At 34.7% G+C, this 14,004-nt stretch overlaps 1 protein-coding gene and 1 non-coding gene across 2 annotated transcripts; one reads left to right on the top strand and one right to left on the bottom strand.

Moving 5' to 3' along the window:
- Positions 1 to 5,315: 5,315 nt before the first annotated feature.
- LOC112498431 (small nucleolar RNA Z247) lies at positions 5,316 to 5,453 on the top strand. Its single transcript, XR_003065747.2, has one exon. It is a non-coding gene; the product is annotated as a small nucleolar RNA Z247 (small nucleolar RNA).
- Positions 5,454 to 10,075: 4,622 nt separating this feature from the next.
- On the bottom strand, positions 10,076 to 11,478 carry LOC127899428 (putative metal tolerance protein C3). Its single transcript, XM_052432824.1, has 4 exons — positions 11,227 to 11,478; positions 10,963 to 11,113; positions 10,714 to 10,874; positions 10,076 to 10,594 (listed from the first exon to the last, which is right to left on the bottom strand). Exons 1-4 carry the CDS (start codon positions 11,251 to 11,253, stop codon positions 10,487 to 10,489), a joined length of 447 nt encoding a protein of 148 aa, XP_052288784.1. The 5' UTR covers positions 11,254 to 11,478; the 3' UTR covers positions 10,076 to 10,486.
- Positions 11,479 to 14,004: the final 2,526 nt, after the last annotated feature.

The following is a 14,004-nucleotide window of genomic DNA, read 5'->3' as shown; positions in this document are numbered from 1 at the left end:
CCATGAGAGATGAATATGAAGCTTTGCTTAGGAATGAAACATGGTCACTGGTACCATTTTCAGAGGCATACAAGGTTGTTGACAGTAAATGGGTGTTCAGAATCAAACAAAACACAGATGGGAGTGTAGCTAAATACAAAGTTAGGTTAGTTGCAAAGGGTTTCCAGCAAACTGAGGGTATTGACTACTTTGAGACTTTTAGTCCTGTGGTAAAGGCCTGCACAGTAAGACTTATTTTTAGTTTGGCTGTGATGAATAAGTGGAAAATAAGGCAAGTGGATGTTAATAATGCCTTCTTAAATGGAGAGTTGACAGAAGATGTTTATATGCATCAGCCAGTAGGTTTCATTGATGATAAAAAATCCAACTTTGTATGCAAGTTGAAGAAGGCTTTGTATGGCTTAAAACAAGCTCCTAGAGCTTGGTATGACACGCTGAAAAACTTGGTTGATCAGTAATTGGGGTTTTCAAAATTCCAAAGCTGATACTTCTCTCTTCTTCAAAGAGATTCAAGGCTCAATAATACTTGTGCTTATATATGTGGATGATATACTTATTACAGGACCTGACAGTGGAGAATTAGAGAAATTTATCTTAGAATTCAGTAAGACATTTGCTTTAAAGGATCTAGGAATACTATCATACTTTCTTGGGATAGAAGTCTCTTATGCTGATGGTTGTATGTACCTATCTCAGAGAAAGTATATTAATGATCTTTTGTCTAAGGCTGATATGTTGGACTGTAAAGGGTGTGATACTCCTATAGTGACTGGATTGAAACTTCAAAAAGAGGTTAAAGGTTACTTAGGTCAGTATATTGAGGATGCAACCAGTTATAGAAGTTTGGTTGGAGGCTTGCAATATTTGGTGTTAACCCGACCAGAGATAGCCTTTGCTGTGCACAAACTCAGTCAATATGTGACAGCTCCAACTTTGCAGCACATAATGGCTTGTAAACGAGTTCTAAGGTACTTAAAGGAAACCATGGATTATGGTCTAAAGTTTTCAGCTGGTGGGAAAATGGAAATCACAGGTTTTACAGATGCAGATTGGGCATGCGATATTGATGACAGAAAATCTATAGGTGCCTACTGTATCTATTTTGGAAACAATCTGGTGTCATGGTCATCCAAGAAGCAGTCTATAGTGACAAGGTCTAGTGCCGAAAGCGAATACAGAGCTTTGGCTTCTGCAAGTGCAGAGATAGCATGGATTCAATCTTTGTTCAGTGAGCTGAATATAAGATGCATCTCAGTACCTATCATCTGGTGTGACAACATGAGTGCAACAAAGTTAGCTAAAAATCCAGTCTACCATTCAGGTACCAAACATATTGAACTGGATATGCATTTTGTCAGGGATAAGGTTTTAGCAGAGGAGCTGGAAATTCACTTCATTCCAAGTGAAGAACAAATAGCTGATGTCTTAACAAAACCTCTCACATTCATTCATTTTAATTACTTTCGAATGTGCAGCCATGCCCTTTGAGTTTGAGGGGAGCTGTTAAGGAAACTCATAATGTGTACAAGCAGTCAGCTCAAGGTTAGCACGTGGGAGAATTTGCTGAGCTGAAGTTAGTTAAGTAAGCAATGCCAGCTCAGCAAAGTTAGTTAAGGTTTGCTGAGATTTTATTCTGATTAGTTTTCCTTTCTGTTAACAAAATGTATAAAAGGTGTGCTTTGTATTCATTTGAAAATTAATAAAAGAAGAAATAAAAACCAGTATATGCTCTAAAGTTTTCTCAGTAAAACATAGCAGATTTTCTTAGTAACCAAATAGTACAGATCAGTAGAGTTTTCGTTTTCTTTCATTACAAAATTCTGATTAATCAAAACTACTCTTTAAGGACAAAAAGTTTTAACTTTTCTCAATAAACAAACAATAAAACATGAGGGCTTACGTTGCTGCTGATTAAATTTACGACTGTATTTAAAATTTAACCTCATCATTTGGCTCCTCAATATTTGTTTGCTGTTGTGCATGCTCCTCATTTAACAGTTTCTCTTAGTCCTGCAGCTAAAGATGGCTCGCCATTTTTCTCTTCTTTTTTTCCAGTGTCGGTTGCTCACCACGTACGTAGTTTCCCAAGTCATTTATTTAAGTCTCGGTTGCAATTTTTCTCTTATTTATAGCACTTCGATCGGTTCCCCATGGTGACAAGTCGCTAGCTAGCTTGTTGTTTCTTAACAAGTAACTTGCTTTTCTCATTTCCCATCAATAACCCACCTACTTTCTTTAATTAAAGAGTAAATAAAATATGCATGACTAAAATAACCTACTTTTTGATCTCTATTTAAAAAAAAAGGAGAATATGCATGATGTATCTCCTGAATATTTGTGATTTCAATAACATTAATGTCTCACGTTGAAACTGAAAGAGTGTAATAATTGTTGCCCTTGCAAAAGAAATACATATACTAAAATTACCTATCTAATCCTATTTAAAGGACGTAAAGGAGTTTGGCTTACTGTTTACAGAATCAAGATACACCAACGAAACAAGAAATCTAGGTCTAATAAATTCAGGAAACATTTTCCATCTTTATTTCTAATCTTCATAACAATCACAAAGAATACATTAGGGTACATGTTTGGCTGGCGGGTCAATGAGGGTATGTATTGTAATATAAATTCAGACCCACGTTTGGCTGCAAAAAATAATTACACTAGTTTGAAAAGATTGTGCGGCAATCGATGTGCAAATAAGACCCGCTTCCCCCTGCGTGTCTAAATTGCACATGTCCTTTTCTATTTTAACTATTATTTAATATTAGCTATTAGATTCAATACAAATCAAATATTATATTTCTTTAACATATTAATTTATGTTTAACTGATAAATAAGAAAAGATGTTGAAATCTACTGCATATAATTATATTTTTATTAATAAACTTAAATATTAAAATATTTATTAAATTCATATAATATTTATTTAAAAATATAAATAAGTATTAACTATTTAGTATTATTTAATACTATTAAATAATAAAAATACATAATATAGTCCATACTCTACCAAACATGATGGTGTATCATTTAATACATTCGAATACGATATATTCCATTACAATCCAATATAGTCCAATATAGTGCGGCACACCAAATACACCCTAAAGGATTAAGTTTACAAAATGTACTTAAGGAAGAAGGACAACAACTCCACATAGTTTAGTGAAATTGTCATGAAAATCATTTTGTTTTTTAAAATGATGACAAAGACCTCTTTTCGGAAAATTTTATTCTTTGATTATAGTGATTCAACTGTATTTTATCTGGGCATAATATTAAAAAAAAATCTCGTAATCAGTTCAACAAATCATAGCTTGGGTCGTCATTTTCACTAATTGCTGCTGCTATTGGTGAAATTTTCCATATCTCTCTTAGCTTTTAGAGTTTTAATTTCTCACCTCAATAAACTCAAGTGCTCTATGTGGTTTCTTTTCTTAATTTCTCACGCAAGTGCTCTACTAAATAGAGCTTTCGCTACCCGCGTGGATGGATGCCATCTGCCACTACGTCAAGTCACTTTCTTTTCTTTAAAGAAGTGTAGAGACTTTACTATTAAATTACCGAAGGGATCTTTAATTTAACAAATTAAAGTTGACCAATATTTTATTACTATGTTGTATATAAATTAGATTGGGTGAGGATTGTATCCTTATTGACGAAGGCTACTGGTTTAAGCTTTTTCAACTGTTCCACATGCATGATCAACTTATTTTACATATAACACTTATTTTTTACCTAATTATTACCAATCCTAATATTTAATGCTCGGCGCAAACATCTTTGGGAGATGTTTGAGCTCAAACATCTTTGCTTTAATTGAAGCATTGGGTAAGTGCGATAATTGGTCCAAAAATTATGTTTTTTTGCTTCATCTTTAGCAAATTCCAAAGAGCCAAAGTTGGCATGCATGAGTCTATCTAGTTTGGCGTTACAGATTTTTTGTTCTAATCTGCATAATGATTTTCATATATAGCTGTAACGATACCACGGCTGTACACTTTGCAAATCCCTTAAAAAAGGGGCTGATCGTGAGGAAACTTTTCCAATTCAGGATTGATAATGACTTTGTCTTATTTATTGAAAAGGACAGACATGGTGGAGACAAATCGATGCAAAAAGTCTGGCTGTTGAAAGTAAATAAATAGCAAGATTGATAGCTATAGTGAGTTTCTTTTTTCTTTTATTTTTTTTTTGTTGTATTGTTTGTGTATAAAATATTGTGATTTGTGTGCCTCAATATTGATGGCTATAGTGAGTTTTTTCTTTGTAATATTATATTGTGATACAAATCTCATAGGAAGAATGTGAGTTTTTTTCTTTTTTTCTTTTTTTTTTTTGTTTCCCAACTTTGTGTAATCTATTTGTTGAAATATTGAATGAAGCTGAACTTGAATTAAGCCATGTGGGAGTATTGGCTGGAGCATACTTGCTGACCAAGGATGTTACTCACATGAGAAATGAATTGAGGATCACACGTGACAAGTCAGAAGATTCCAGTTGGCAAAATAGCTATACAGAGATTCCTCTGACGTTGCATGATTAAAATGAATTAGTTAGAAATGTACGGTTGTGATTAAATTCTTAAACATGCATTTCTTGTGTTTGTAAATTCATGAATAAGCTGGATGCTGAGCTAAGCAGCTATATAAACCAGCTCATTGTAATTTCACAACTTGAGCTTAATAAAACAGTTAGATTCAGCTTCTCTCATCTTTCTTCGATCTTAAGAATTCTTTCATGGTATCAGAGCAAGACGAGAAGCAATAATGGCGAACAATGAGAATCAAAATAGTAATGGAGCTTCAAGCTCAACTACAAACTCAAATCAAGTCTCGAACATCAGTACCTCTGTTCTCAGCTCGCTTGTGTTTAATACTCCTATTAAGCTCACTAATAACAACTACCTGCTATGGCATTCTCAAGTTGTAGCTACTATCAACGCAAATGATCTAGAAGATTTGATTGATAGTTCAAAGACTCCACCAAATCGCATGATGATCAACATTGACAGTGATCAGACTGTGATTACTTCACCAAATCCACAGTTCCAGATCTAGAGGAGGAATGATCAACAACTCATGAGCTGGTTACTCTCAACCTTGAGTGAAGAAGTTTTGAGTGCTGTTGTTGGAGCTAGATCCTCACTGGATGTATGGCAGATCCTTGCTACTCAATTTGGAGCAAGATGCAGATCCAGAGTTCTGCACTTAAGAACTCAGATTCAAACCACAAGGAAGGGATCTATGACAGTGCATGAGTACTATACAAGAATGAAAACTACTCTAGATGCATTAAGAGCAGCTGGCAACATGAGCGATGAAGATTTTATACTCTGCTTGCTTGCTGGCTTAGGTCATGAGTATAACTCAATTGTTACTACAATCAATGCTAGGCCTGAAAGCACTATGCCTTCTGAAGTGTATGGAATGCTGCTGAGTCATGAAAATAGGATTGAGCATCAACATTCTGTTAGTCACATGGACTATCAAGCTAACCTAGCTTATCAGAGAGGAAATCAGAGAAGAAACTGGCAAGGAAATTTCAACTTCAATGGAAATAACAACAGCTACGGTGGAAGACAGCCTGGAAATTCAAATGCAAGGCAATTTGGTGGAGGAAACTTTAATCAAAGCTCAAATGCATCTAATAAGGCCAAAGGCAAAAGTCAGATTGATGAAGATGAACCTAAGGGACCTTGTCAGATCTGCTTCAGGAAGAATCACACTGCTGCTCACTGCTGGTACAGGTTAAAAAAGAATTATGTGCCAAATCAAATGCCAAATCGAAGAAGTGCTTATGTAGCTGAAAATGGAGGAAACAGAGATGGTGCATGGTATCTCGACAGTGGAGCAACAAACCACATCTCAAATGACTTCAACAATCTCAACATCAGCTCAGAATATAAAGGGAGTGATCAGCTTGCAGTTGGTAATGGAGTTAAACTTAAAATAGTTTCTATTGGTCATTCATTGCTCAGTACACTTGAACCACACACCTTACCTCATATCAAACTCAATCACATACTTCACGTTCCTGAAATAACCAAGAATTTGATTAGTGTCTCAAAACTTTTGCATGATAATGATGTTTATATTGAATTCAATGAATCATTTTATTCTGTTAAGGACAAGAGAAGGGGGAGTGTTCTTATGAGAGGAATGGCTAAAGATGGATTGTACAAGCTGCTGTGTTTGCCTCTTAATTCCAGTCAAGCCAAGTCTGTTCTATCATCATCTACTATCAGTTCAAGCCTATTCTTAGTAAATAAAGATCACAAACCAGAATCTATGCTTTCAGTAAATTGTAGTGAAAAATGTACAAGTAGCAAAGTGCTAGACCTGTGGCACTTGAGATTAGGTCATCCTAATGTTGTTGCACTTAGGAAAACTTTGTCAGCTTGTAACATTTCTCTCGGAAATAATAAGTTTGATTTGTCTTTCTGCAAAGCATGTCAATATGGAAAACAGCATAGATTGTCATTCAAAAGCAGTGAAACAAAAACTAAACATGCTCTGGAAATTATTCACAGTGACCTCTGGGGTCCTGCTCCTACAATTTCAAATCAAAGGTTTAGATATTACATAGCTTTCATTGATGATAAAACAAGCTACACCTGGATTTATGGTTTAACACAAAAGTCTCAAGCACTTACAGCATTTATCACCTTTAAAAACCAGATTGAAAAAAAGCCTTGAGCTAAAAATAAAAGCCTTACAATGTGATATGGGGGGTGGATACAAAGCCTTTGAAACCTATCTTAAACATGAAGGAATATCCTTAAGATATTCTTGTCCATACACTCACCACCAAAATGGAAAGGCTGAAAGGAAACATAGACATCTTGTAGAATCTGGTTTGACTCTTCTTTCTCAAGCCAACTTACCTTTAAAGTTCTGGTGGGAAGCCTTCTCAAATGCAGCCTATCTTATAAACAGAACCAATACACATGTCCTCAATGACAAAACACCTTTCGAATTTCTTTATTCAAAGAAACCAAATTATTCCATTATAAAGATTTTTGGCTGTGAGTGTTATTCATTTCTGAGACCTTATAATAGTCATAAGTTCAGCTTTCACACTTCAAAGTGTGTAAATTTGGGGTTTAGTCATTCACATAAAGGTTACATGTGTCTTAGCTCAAGTGGAAGGATATACATTGCAGCACATGTAAATTTCAATGAACGCTCTTTCCCTTTCCAAACAGATCCAGAGTTCATGTGTACTGAACCAAAACAGTTAGTTGAACTCACAAACACCTTTAGTAAAGTCCTCACTGTGTCTTTTCCTTCTGAGAGTCACAGTCATGAGGCAACAGCAGCTGGTGTAAATCCATCTGACAGTCAAAATCTGGAAATTACTCCTCCTAATGATCTGAGTTCTGATAACAATAATGAGATAACTGGTTCAGTGCTTCACAATGCTTCAAATGTACAATCTGACACTCAAAACCCTTCAAATTGTTCTGTCACTTCTGGAAACAATCATCTCCAAAATCAAACTCCCGAAATGCCTCAAGTCACACCTCAACTAAAACCCTCACATCCCATGATAACCAGAGCTAAAGCTGGAATTTTTAAACCTAAAGTTTTCAATACAGAAAAAGCCTTATCTCTAGACACACCCTCAAGTGTTACTGAAGCTTTGAATGATCACAACTAGAAACTAGCTATGCAAGATGAATTCAATGCTTTAATAAACAATCAGACTTGGTGCTTAGTTCCCCCAGAACAAAATATGAAGTTGGTGGGAAACAGGTGGATTTTTAGAGTTAAGCAAAATTCTGATGGGTCAATAAGCAGATACAAACCCAGGCTAGTGCAAAGGGTTATCTACAAACTGAAGGAGTGGATTATCAAGAAACTTTTAGTCCAGTAGTTAAGGCTGCAACCATAAGGATTGTTCTAAACCTTGCTGTTGTACATGACTGAAAACTAAGACAAGTTGACATCAATAATGCCTTTCTAAATGGGGAGCTGACTGAAACTGTGTACATGCCTCAACCAGAAGGGTTTGTAAATCCAGATTATCCAAGGCATATCTGCAAGTTAAAGAAAGCTCTCTATGGGCTGAAACAAGCTCCTAGAGCTTGGTTTAACAAATTGAAATCAGTGCTGGAATCATGGAATTTTTGTAGAGCAAAATCAGACACATCTTTGTTCTTCAAACAGAATGGAAATGATGTGGTTATTCTATTGATCTATGTTGATGATATTATAGTCACCGGAAGCAATAACATTGAGATTGAACAACTAGTTCAGGACCTAAGTAGTACTTTTGCTCTCAAGGATTTGGGACAATTAAATTTCTTTCTTGGTATTGAGGTAACAAAAAATGAAAACACTCTAGTGCTATCTCAAACCAAATATCTAAAGGAGTTACTTGCAAAGTTTGATCTATAGAACTGTAATGGAGCTGATACTCCACTTGCAACAACTGACAAGTTGAGTAAGTTTATGGGATCAAAATACTCTAATCCTACTCAGTATAGAAGCGCCATTGGAGGACTTCAATATGATGTACTTACCAGGCCAAAGATTGCTTATGCAGTGAATAAGCTAAGTCAATTTATGGCAAGTCCTCTACAGCCTCATTGGTTAGCTTGCAAACGAGTCCTAAGGTATTTGAAAGAAACTATTGACTATGATTTAAGTTTCAGGAAGTCAGACTCTTTTGATTTGGTAGCTTATTCCGATGCTGATTGGGGTAGTGATCCTGATGACAGAAGATCTACCAGTGGTTATTGCATCTACTTAGGTGATAATTTGGTTAGCTGGAGCTCAAAGAAACAGAGTGTAGTGTCAAAATCATCAGCAGAATCTGAATATAGAGCCATGGCATTAGCATGTACAGAGATAACTTGGATTTGCTCTGTTCTCAAGGAGATAAATGTAAAGCTCAGCTGCACTCCATTATTGTTGAGTAACAGTACTAGTGCAGCAGCAATTGCCACAAATCCAATTCTTCATTCCAAAACGAAACACATAGAAATTGACATTCACTTTGTAAGAGACATGGTTGAAAAGAAAGAAGTGGAAGTTGCGTTTGTCTCAACCAATGATCAAATTGCTAATGTGCTAACCAAACCACTTACTTATCCTAAGTTCAGCTTCTTCAGAAACAAACTTAAAGTCTCTTCCAGAGATTTAAGTTTGAGAAGAGATGTTGAATAATTGAATGAAGCTGAACTTGAATCAAGCCATGTGGGAGTATTGGCTGGAGCATACTTGCTGACCAAGGATGTTATTCACACGAGAAATGAATTGAGGATCACACGTGACAAGCCAAAAGATTCCAGTTGGCAAAATAGCTATACAGAGATTCCTCTGACGTTGCATGATTAAAATGAATTAGTTAGAAATGTACGGTTGTGATTAAATTCTTAAACATGCATTTCTTGTGTTTGTAAATTCATGAATAAGCTAGATGCTGAGCTAAGCAGCTATATAAACCAGCTCATTGTAATTTCACAACTTGAGCTTAATAAAATAGTTAGATTGAGCTTCTCTCATCTTTCTTCGATCTTAAGAATTCTTTCACTATTTGTCGTGAATCCAATCGGGTATCTTCCAAAAATTGTTTTTGGTCTTTTTTTGAATGCTTCATCTTTTCTTTCTTCTTATTTGACTGGCTATGGCTGGCTATAGTGATTAACTACAGCTAATCTTCCTATGAGATTCTTCATTTTCTGGTTCTAATTCATTTTACCTACTTGTTAATGAATTAAGCTTGGTTTTGAGGCGTTGCAACTGTTGGGTGCTTATTTGATTCAATATTTCACGTGCTTATCAATTTGTTTTAGTTTCTTATGTTTCCTTTACAATATGCTAATTCTGCTGACAGCTATTGAGTAGATATATTCATGAAAGACGATGAAATTTTTGTTCATCAAAGTTGCTTGTTGTTATTTGGTACCCCTTTTCTCATGCAAAATCTTATCTTTCTGGCCTACAGGTGATAGAAGAAAAGCAAGAAATTATTAGTTTTCTTAATAGTATTTTGCCCAAGAGTAGATTGACCATTCATAATTCTTGTAAACTAATATATTTAGTTTGACATTTTCTTTCTTCTCACTCTTGTGAAATATTTACACAATGCTAGATTTGTGACATAAGCTGATTAAGATGGAATTCTCGCATAACTAACGGAGTTTTGAAACATAATTCCTTTCTGTTTATATGACGCCTCATTAGTCCATCTTGAAAGAAAGTTTTATATAACTAAGGTGGCTAACTGATTTGACCTTGATGCACCACCTTTTATTCAGAGTTGATAGCTTGGAATAAGTCATCATTTCAGAGTTCATAGTTTGGTATAAATCATAATATTATGCAAGCTTTATAGCACTTTATTGTTTCTTTTTTTGGTTTTTCAGAGATTTTTTTGTGGCGGGCTGCTGGTCTTTGGTCCCGATGTCGCATCATTATTTCTCTCTACGATCCTTATTGCTGGCCCTGCAATTGCTTTTTGTGTAAAATCCTATTTGAAGAGACGACATGATGACCATACTGCTCGTTCTGTTGTGGTGTCAATTGTGGGCTCAATCCTTACTGTACGGGCGAGATGCTTTACTTTTTTCTGCATAAACTGTAATGTGGCACAATCTCTGTTTTGTTATCTTGCAAACATACTCTGTGATTTGTATCAAAAAACTGATGAAAATTTAGAGAATTATATTAATGAAAAATACGAGTCCAGAAATTGACCTTGGCATATGTGCGGACAATTGTGTTTCTGAGCTCCTGCAGTAAATCCAGAGGGAAAGTTTGACAACAGAAGCACCAATCGTGATTGAATACAACCATGCCAATTGCGTTGTACTCATCTTTGACTAGCTCTTCTACTGCCTGAATCAACACCTGAAGCCCTGCAAGGAAATGGAGCAGTTGAAGCTGTAACAATATTTTAATGGGACCTAATTAATTATTGGGCAGATTAAGGCTTTGAAGACATACCAAGTGTGGCCATGACAGCAGCAAAGATGATTATGCCTACTGGCTGCACCATTAGTTTGCCAATAGGATACTTATAGATGTTAGTGTTCTTCATTGCCACTTGAGTGGATGCAGTAATAGCGATGGATCCAGTCGTCATTGTGGCATATAGCTGCAAAAGCCATGTAAAACAGAATTATATATGCATGACAGTACGAGCTCTTTGGTTAAAAATTAGCCACGATGTATTATATGAAAAATTTCAAGCACCTTCATTACAGTTACCTTTAAAAACAGCAAAAACATGTTCATAGTTAGAAATTTTTATCGCGTTTTCATGCTGGCCTTGTTCCTCGTGATCTTCCTCCAGACTGCAATCAGATTCCACCATTGCATCGACGTCCTCGATGGACTTCAAACTGGCAAATTGTGCCTCGTAGTACGCCTTTTCTCCTTAATTCATTGCAATAAGCAGAGCAGAGAAGAGAAGAGAAGAGCATATAAAGTAGAAGAACAAGACAAAATCTCCACTTGTCATGCCTTTTCTCCTTAATTCGTTGCATCATGCAACTTGCATGTGAACTCATTGAATGCCACACCATTTCTTCCTTGCCAAAACAAGTCTATTATCAAATTCTTTCGGTTGATAAACAATTAATAAATATAATAATTGATGAGCAAATCCACACCTACCCCAAACCATTTCTAGGCATGCAAGACGAATGAACAATAGAATTTTCTGAAATAATAACAAACGATAACAAAAATCATAAATTAAGATTACTAAGTTAATCTTAATGTTGTCTGAAACACTTGGTCTATCTATGAAATTTGTTAATTACTTTATTATTGTCCAAAATCCTCCCTTTATATGGTTTACGTACGTGGCGGTCATACAGTAATTATTACTTCATTAATTCTTCTCCAATTTTTTCACTCGATACGGTTTACTTGGCAGGTGGTGATACACCTCTTATGATTTTGTCCGGTATCTTAAAGTAACGTCCATAACAATTACAGTATCATTCTTTGCTCAAATAACATTTGTATAATTAGAGAAATTTTAGGATATCTCTCAGATGTCATATTAATTATACAATTAGTAAATGAGATTATAACATGTGTTTATTTATTTTAAAAAACCCACATACAAGTGGGAATTATATACAATTAAACTACACATATCATACATGAATTAATTCATAGTATTACCTTCTATGTACTCTAAAATTCCTCACACAATTTATATTAATAATGTGAAATGGTTTAATTTTGATGGGTTCTACGCATGTCTGTGAGACCAATAACATTTAATCATTTGTGAATGTACATAATAAATAACATAGACTAGTTCATTTGCTTTGTATCTTGAAAATATTGAATTTGGTAAGCATTGGTTGCACTTCAAATTCCAATAAACATAATAATTGATTCCCTTAATCTATTTCATTAATCTTCACTTCTCAAGTAACTCTATTTTTTGTTTCTCAAAAATGCGTTATCGTTTTTTTTTTTTTTAGTAATTCTTATATAAGTTTGAACTTTTTTTTTTAATTTTATGAAGATTCATAAAATTTTGAACATTTTTTTTCAAAGTACTTTGGATTCTCTGTATGTTTTAAGAGTAGATCTGCTTCCAATACGGGAATCACATACTTTACTAGAAGTGGGATGAGTTTTTATAACATTATAAACCATCTTTTTCACTATTGTTATAAATGAGTATACTAACATTGTAAAAGTTCATTTACACATGTAAACGTTTTCTGAATTTTAATCCTGAATTGAAAATGTTTAATGGAAAAACTAATGATCGGAGGTGGAGTGATGACTTTTTTTAAATTTTGGGGGTGGAGTAAACAATGTCCATCAATTTCAGTGTGCAATCAATGACGTGGTGAGGTAGCAGAAGTGAATTGAAAAGGAAAAATCAACACATGGTAGAGCACAATTGAACTATATACTCCCGTCATCTTAGTATGTTGTGCTGGTGGGATAGCCCCACAGAAGTCTTTTCCATGCTGTAGCGATTAATATGCTTTCAGTTATATTATCAAATCAGTGCGATGTCACAGGGGTCCAAAAAATTATATCAAATTATATTTATGTCTAAAAAGTTATATCAACTTATACTTATTCAATCAATGAAGGCAATAATGTTGTTCCATATTTGCATATACTACTTATAACTACATCAGATGCGCATTTACTCATCATCTAGAAATTAGCAACAAAAATGAATCAACAAATCGTTGCGGGACGGACAAGTGACAACATGACAAATAATCCTTCTGTCACTTAGAAGAAACGCAATTATTCTGAGTTGATTCTATAGTCACCCATGTATCTTCTGTACCCTTTAAAACCAAAGTGATATCATGATAAAGTCCGACCCTTCACCTTCTCCACATATTATTTATGGTTGCTTTTCAAGCAATAAGCCTGATTATAGGCCACGACTACGGTAGGAAACCCCATCGTCCTTTACATAACTTAATGACTGTTGGATCATATCCAGCGACTGAGAATGATACATACGACATATGGGAGTAATCAGAGTTGGCGGTAAAGGGCCGATCAAGTCAACTGTTAGGTTAAAAGTTACAACACAAATTGGTGAAAACTTTCTAACAACTAACACAAATTAGTGAAAACTTTCTAACAACTAATTGCATAATATATGCAATAAAGTGTTCCGTGCAAATGGTTGGAAACATCAAATCATCAATTACTAGTAGCACTGTAGCAGAGCACATATCTCTGTAAAAGTAAATAAATAAATAAACCTATTAACTGGTTTTTTTTTAATTTTATAAGAACCTATTAATTAGTTAGATTTATTAGAAAATACACTTGCAAGTTGGCAATAATAAATTGAAATAAAACTGAAGCAACATATAAAAAAAAACAAAATAACAACACAAACAATAACTGAATAGAGACTGAAAACACTGAGATAAACCCGATGCCTGTGAGATCATAGTTTCATTAAAATAGAATCGCATCCTACAATTGGTGCAGTCTGTCAATGATGATGATGATCATTACAACAATGATGATAAT

The sequence above is a fragment of the Citrus sinensis genome, chromosome 8, assembly GCF_022201045.2.
Source record: "Citrus sinensis cultivar Valencia sweet orange chromosome 8, DVS_A1.0, whole genome shotgun sequence".
Lineage (NCBI taxonomy): Eukaryota > Viridiplantae > Streptophyta > Magnoliopsida > Sapindales > Rutaceae > Citrus > Citrus sinensis.
The sequence above is the reverse complement of the archived record's forward strand: the minus strand, read 5'-3'. Positions and strand labels throughout refer to the sequence as shown.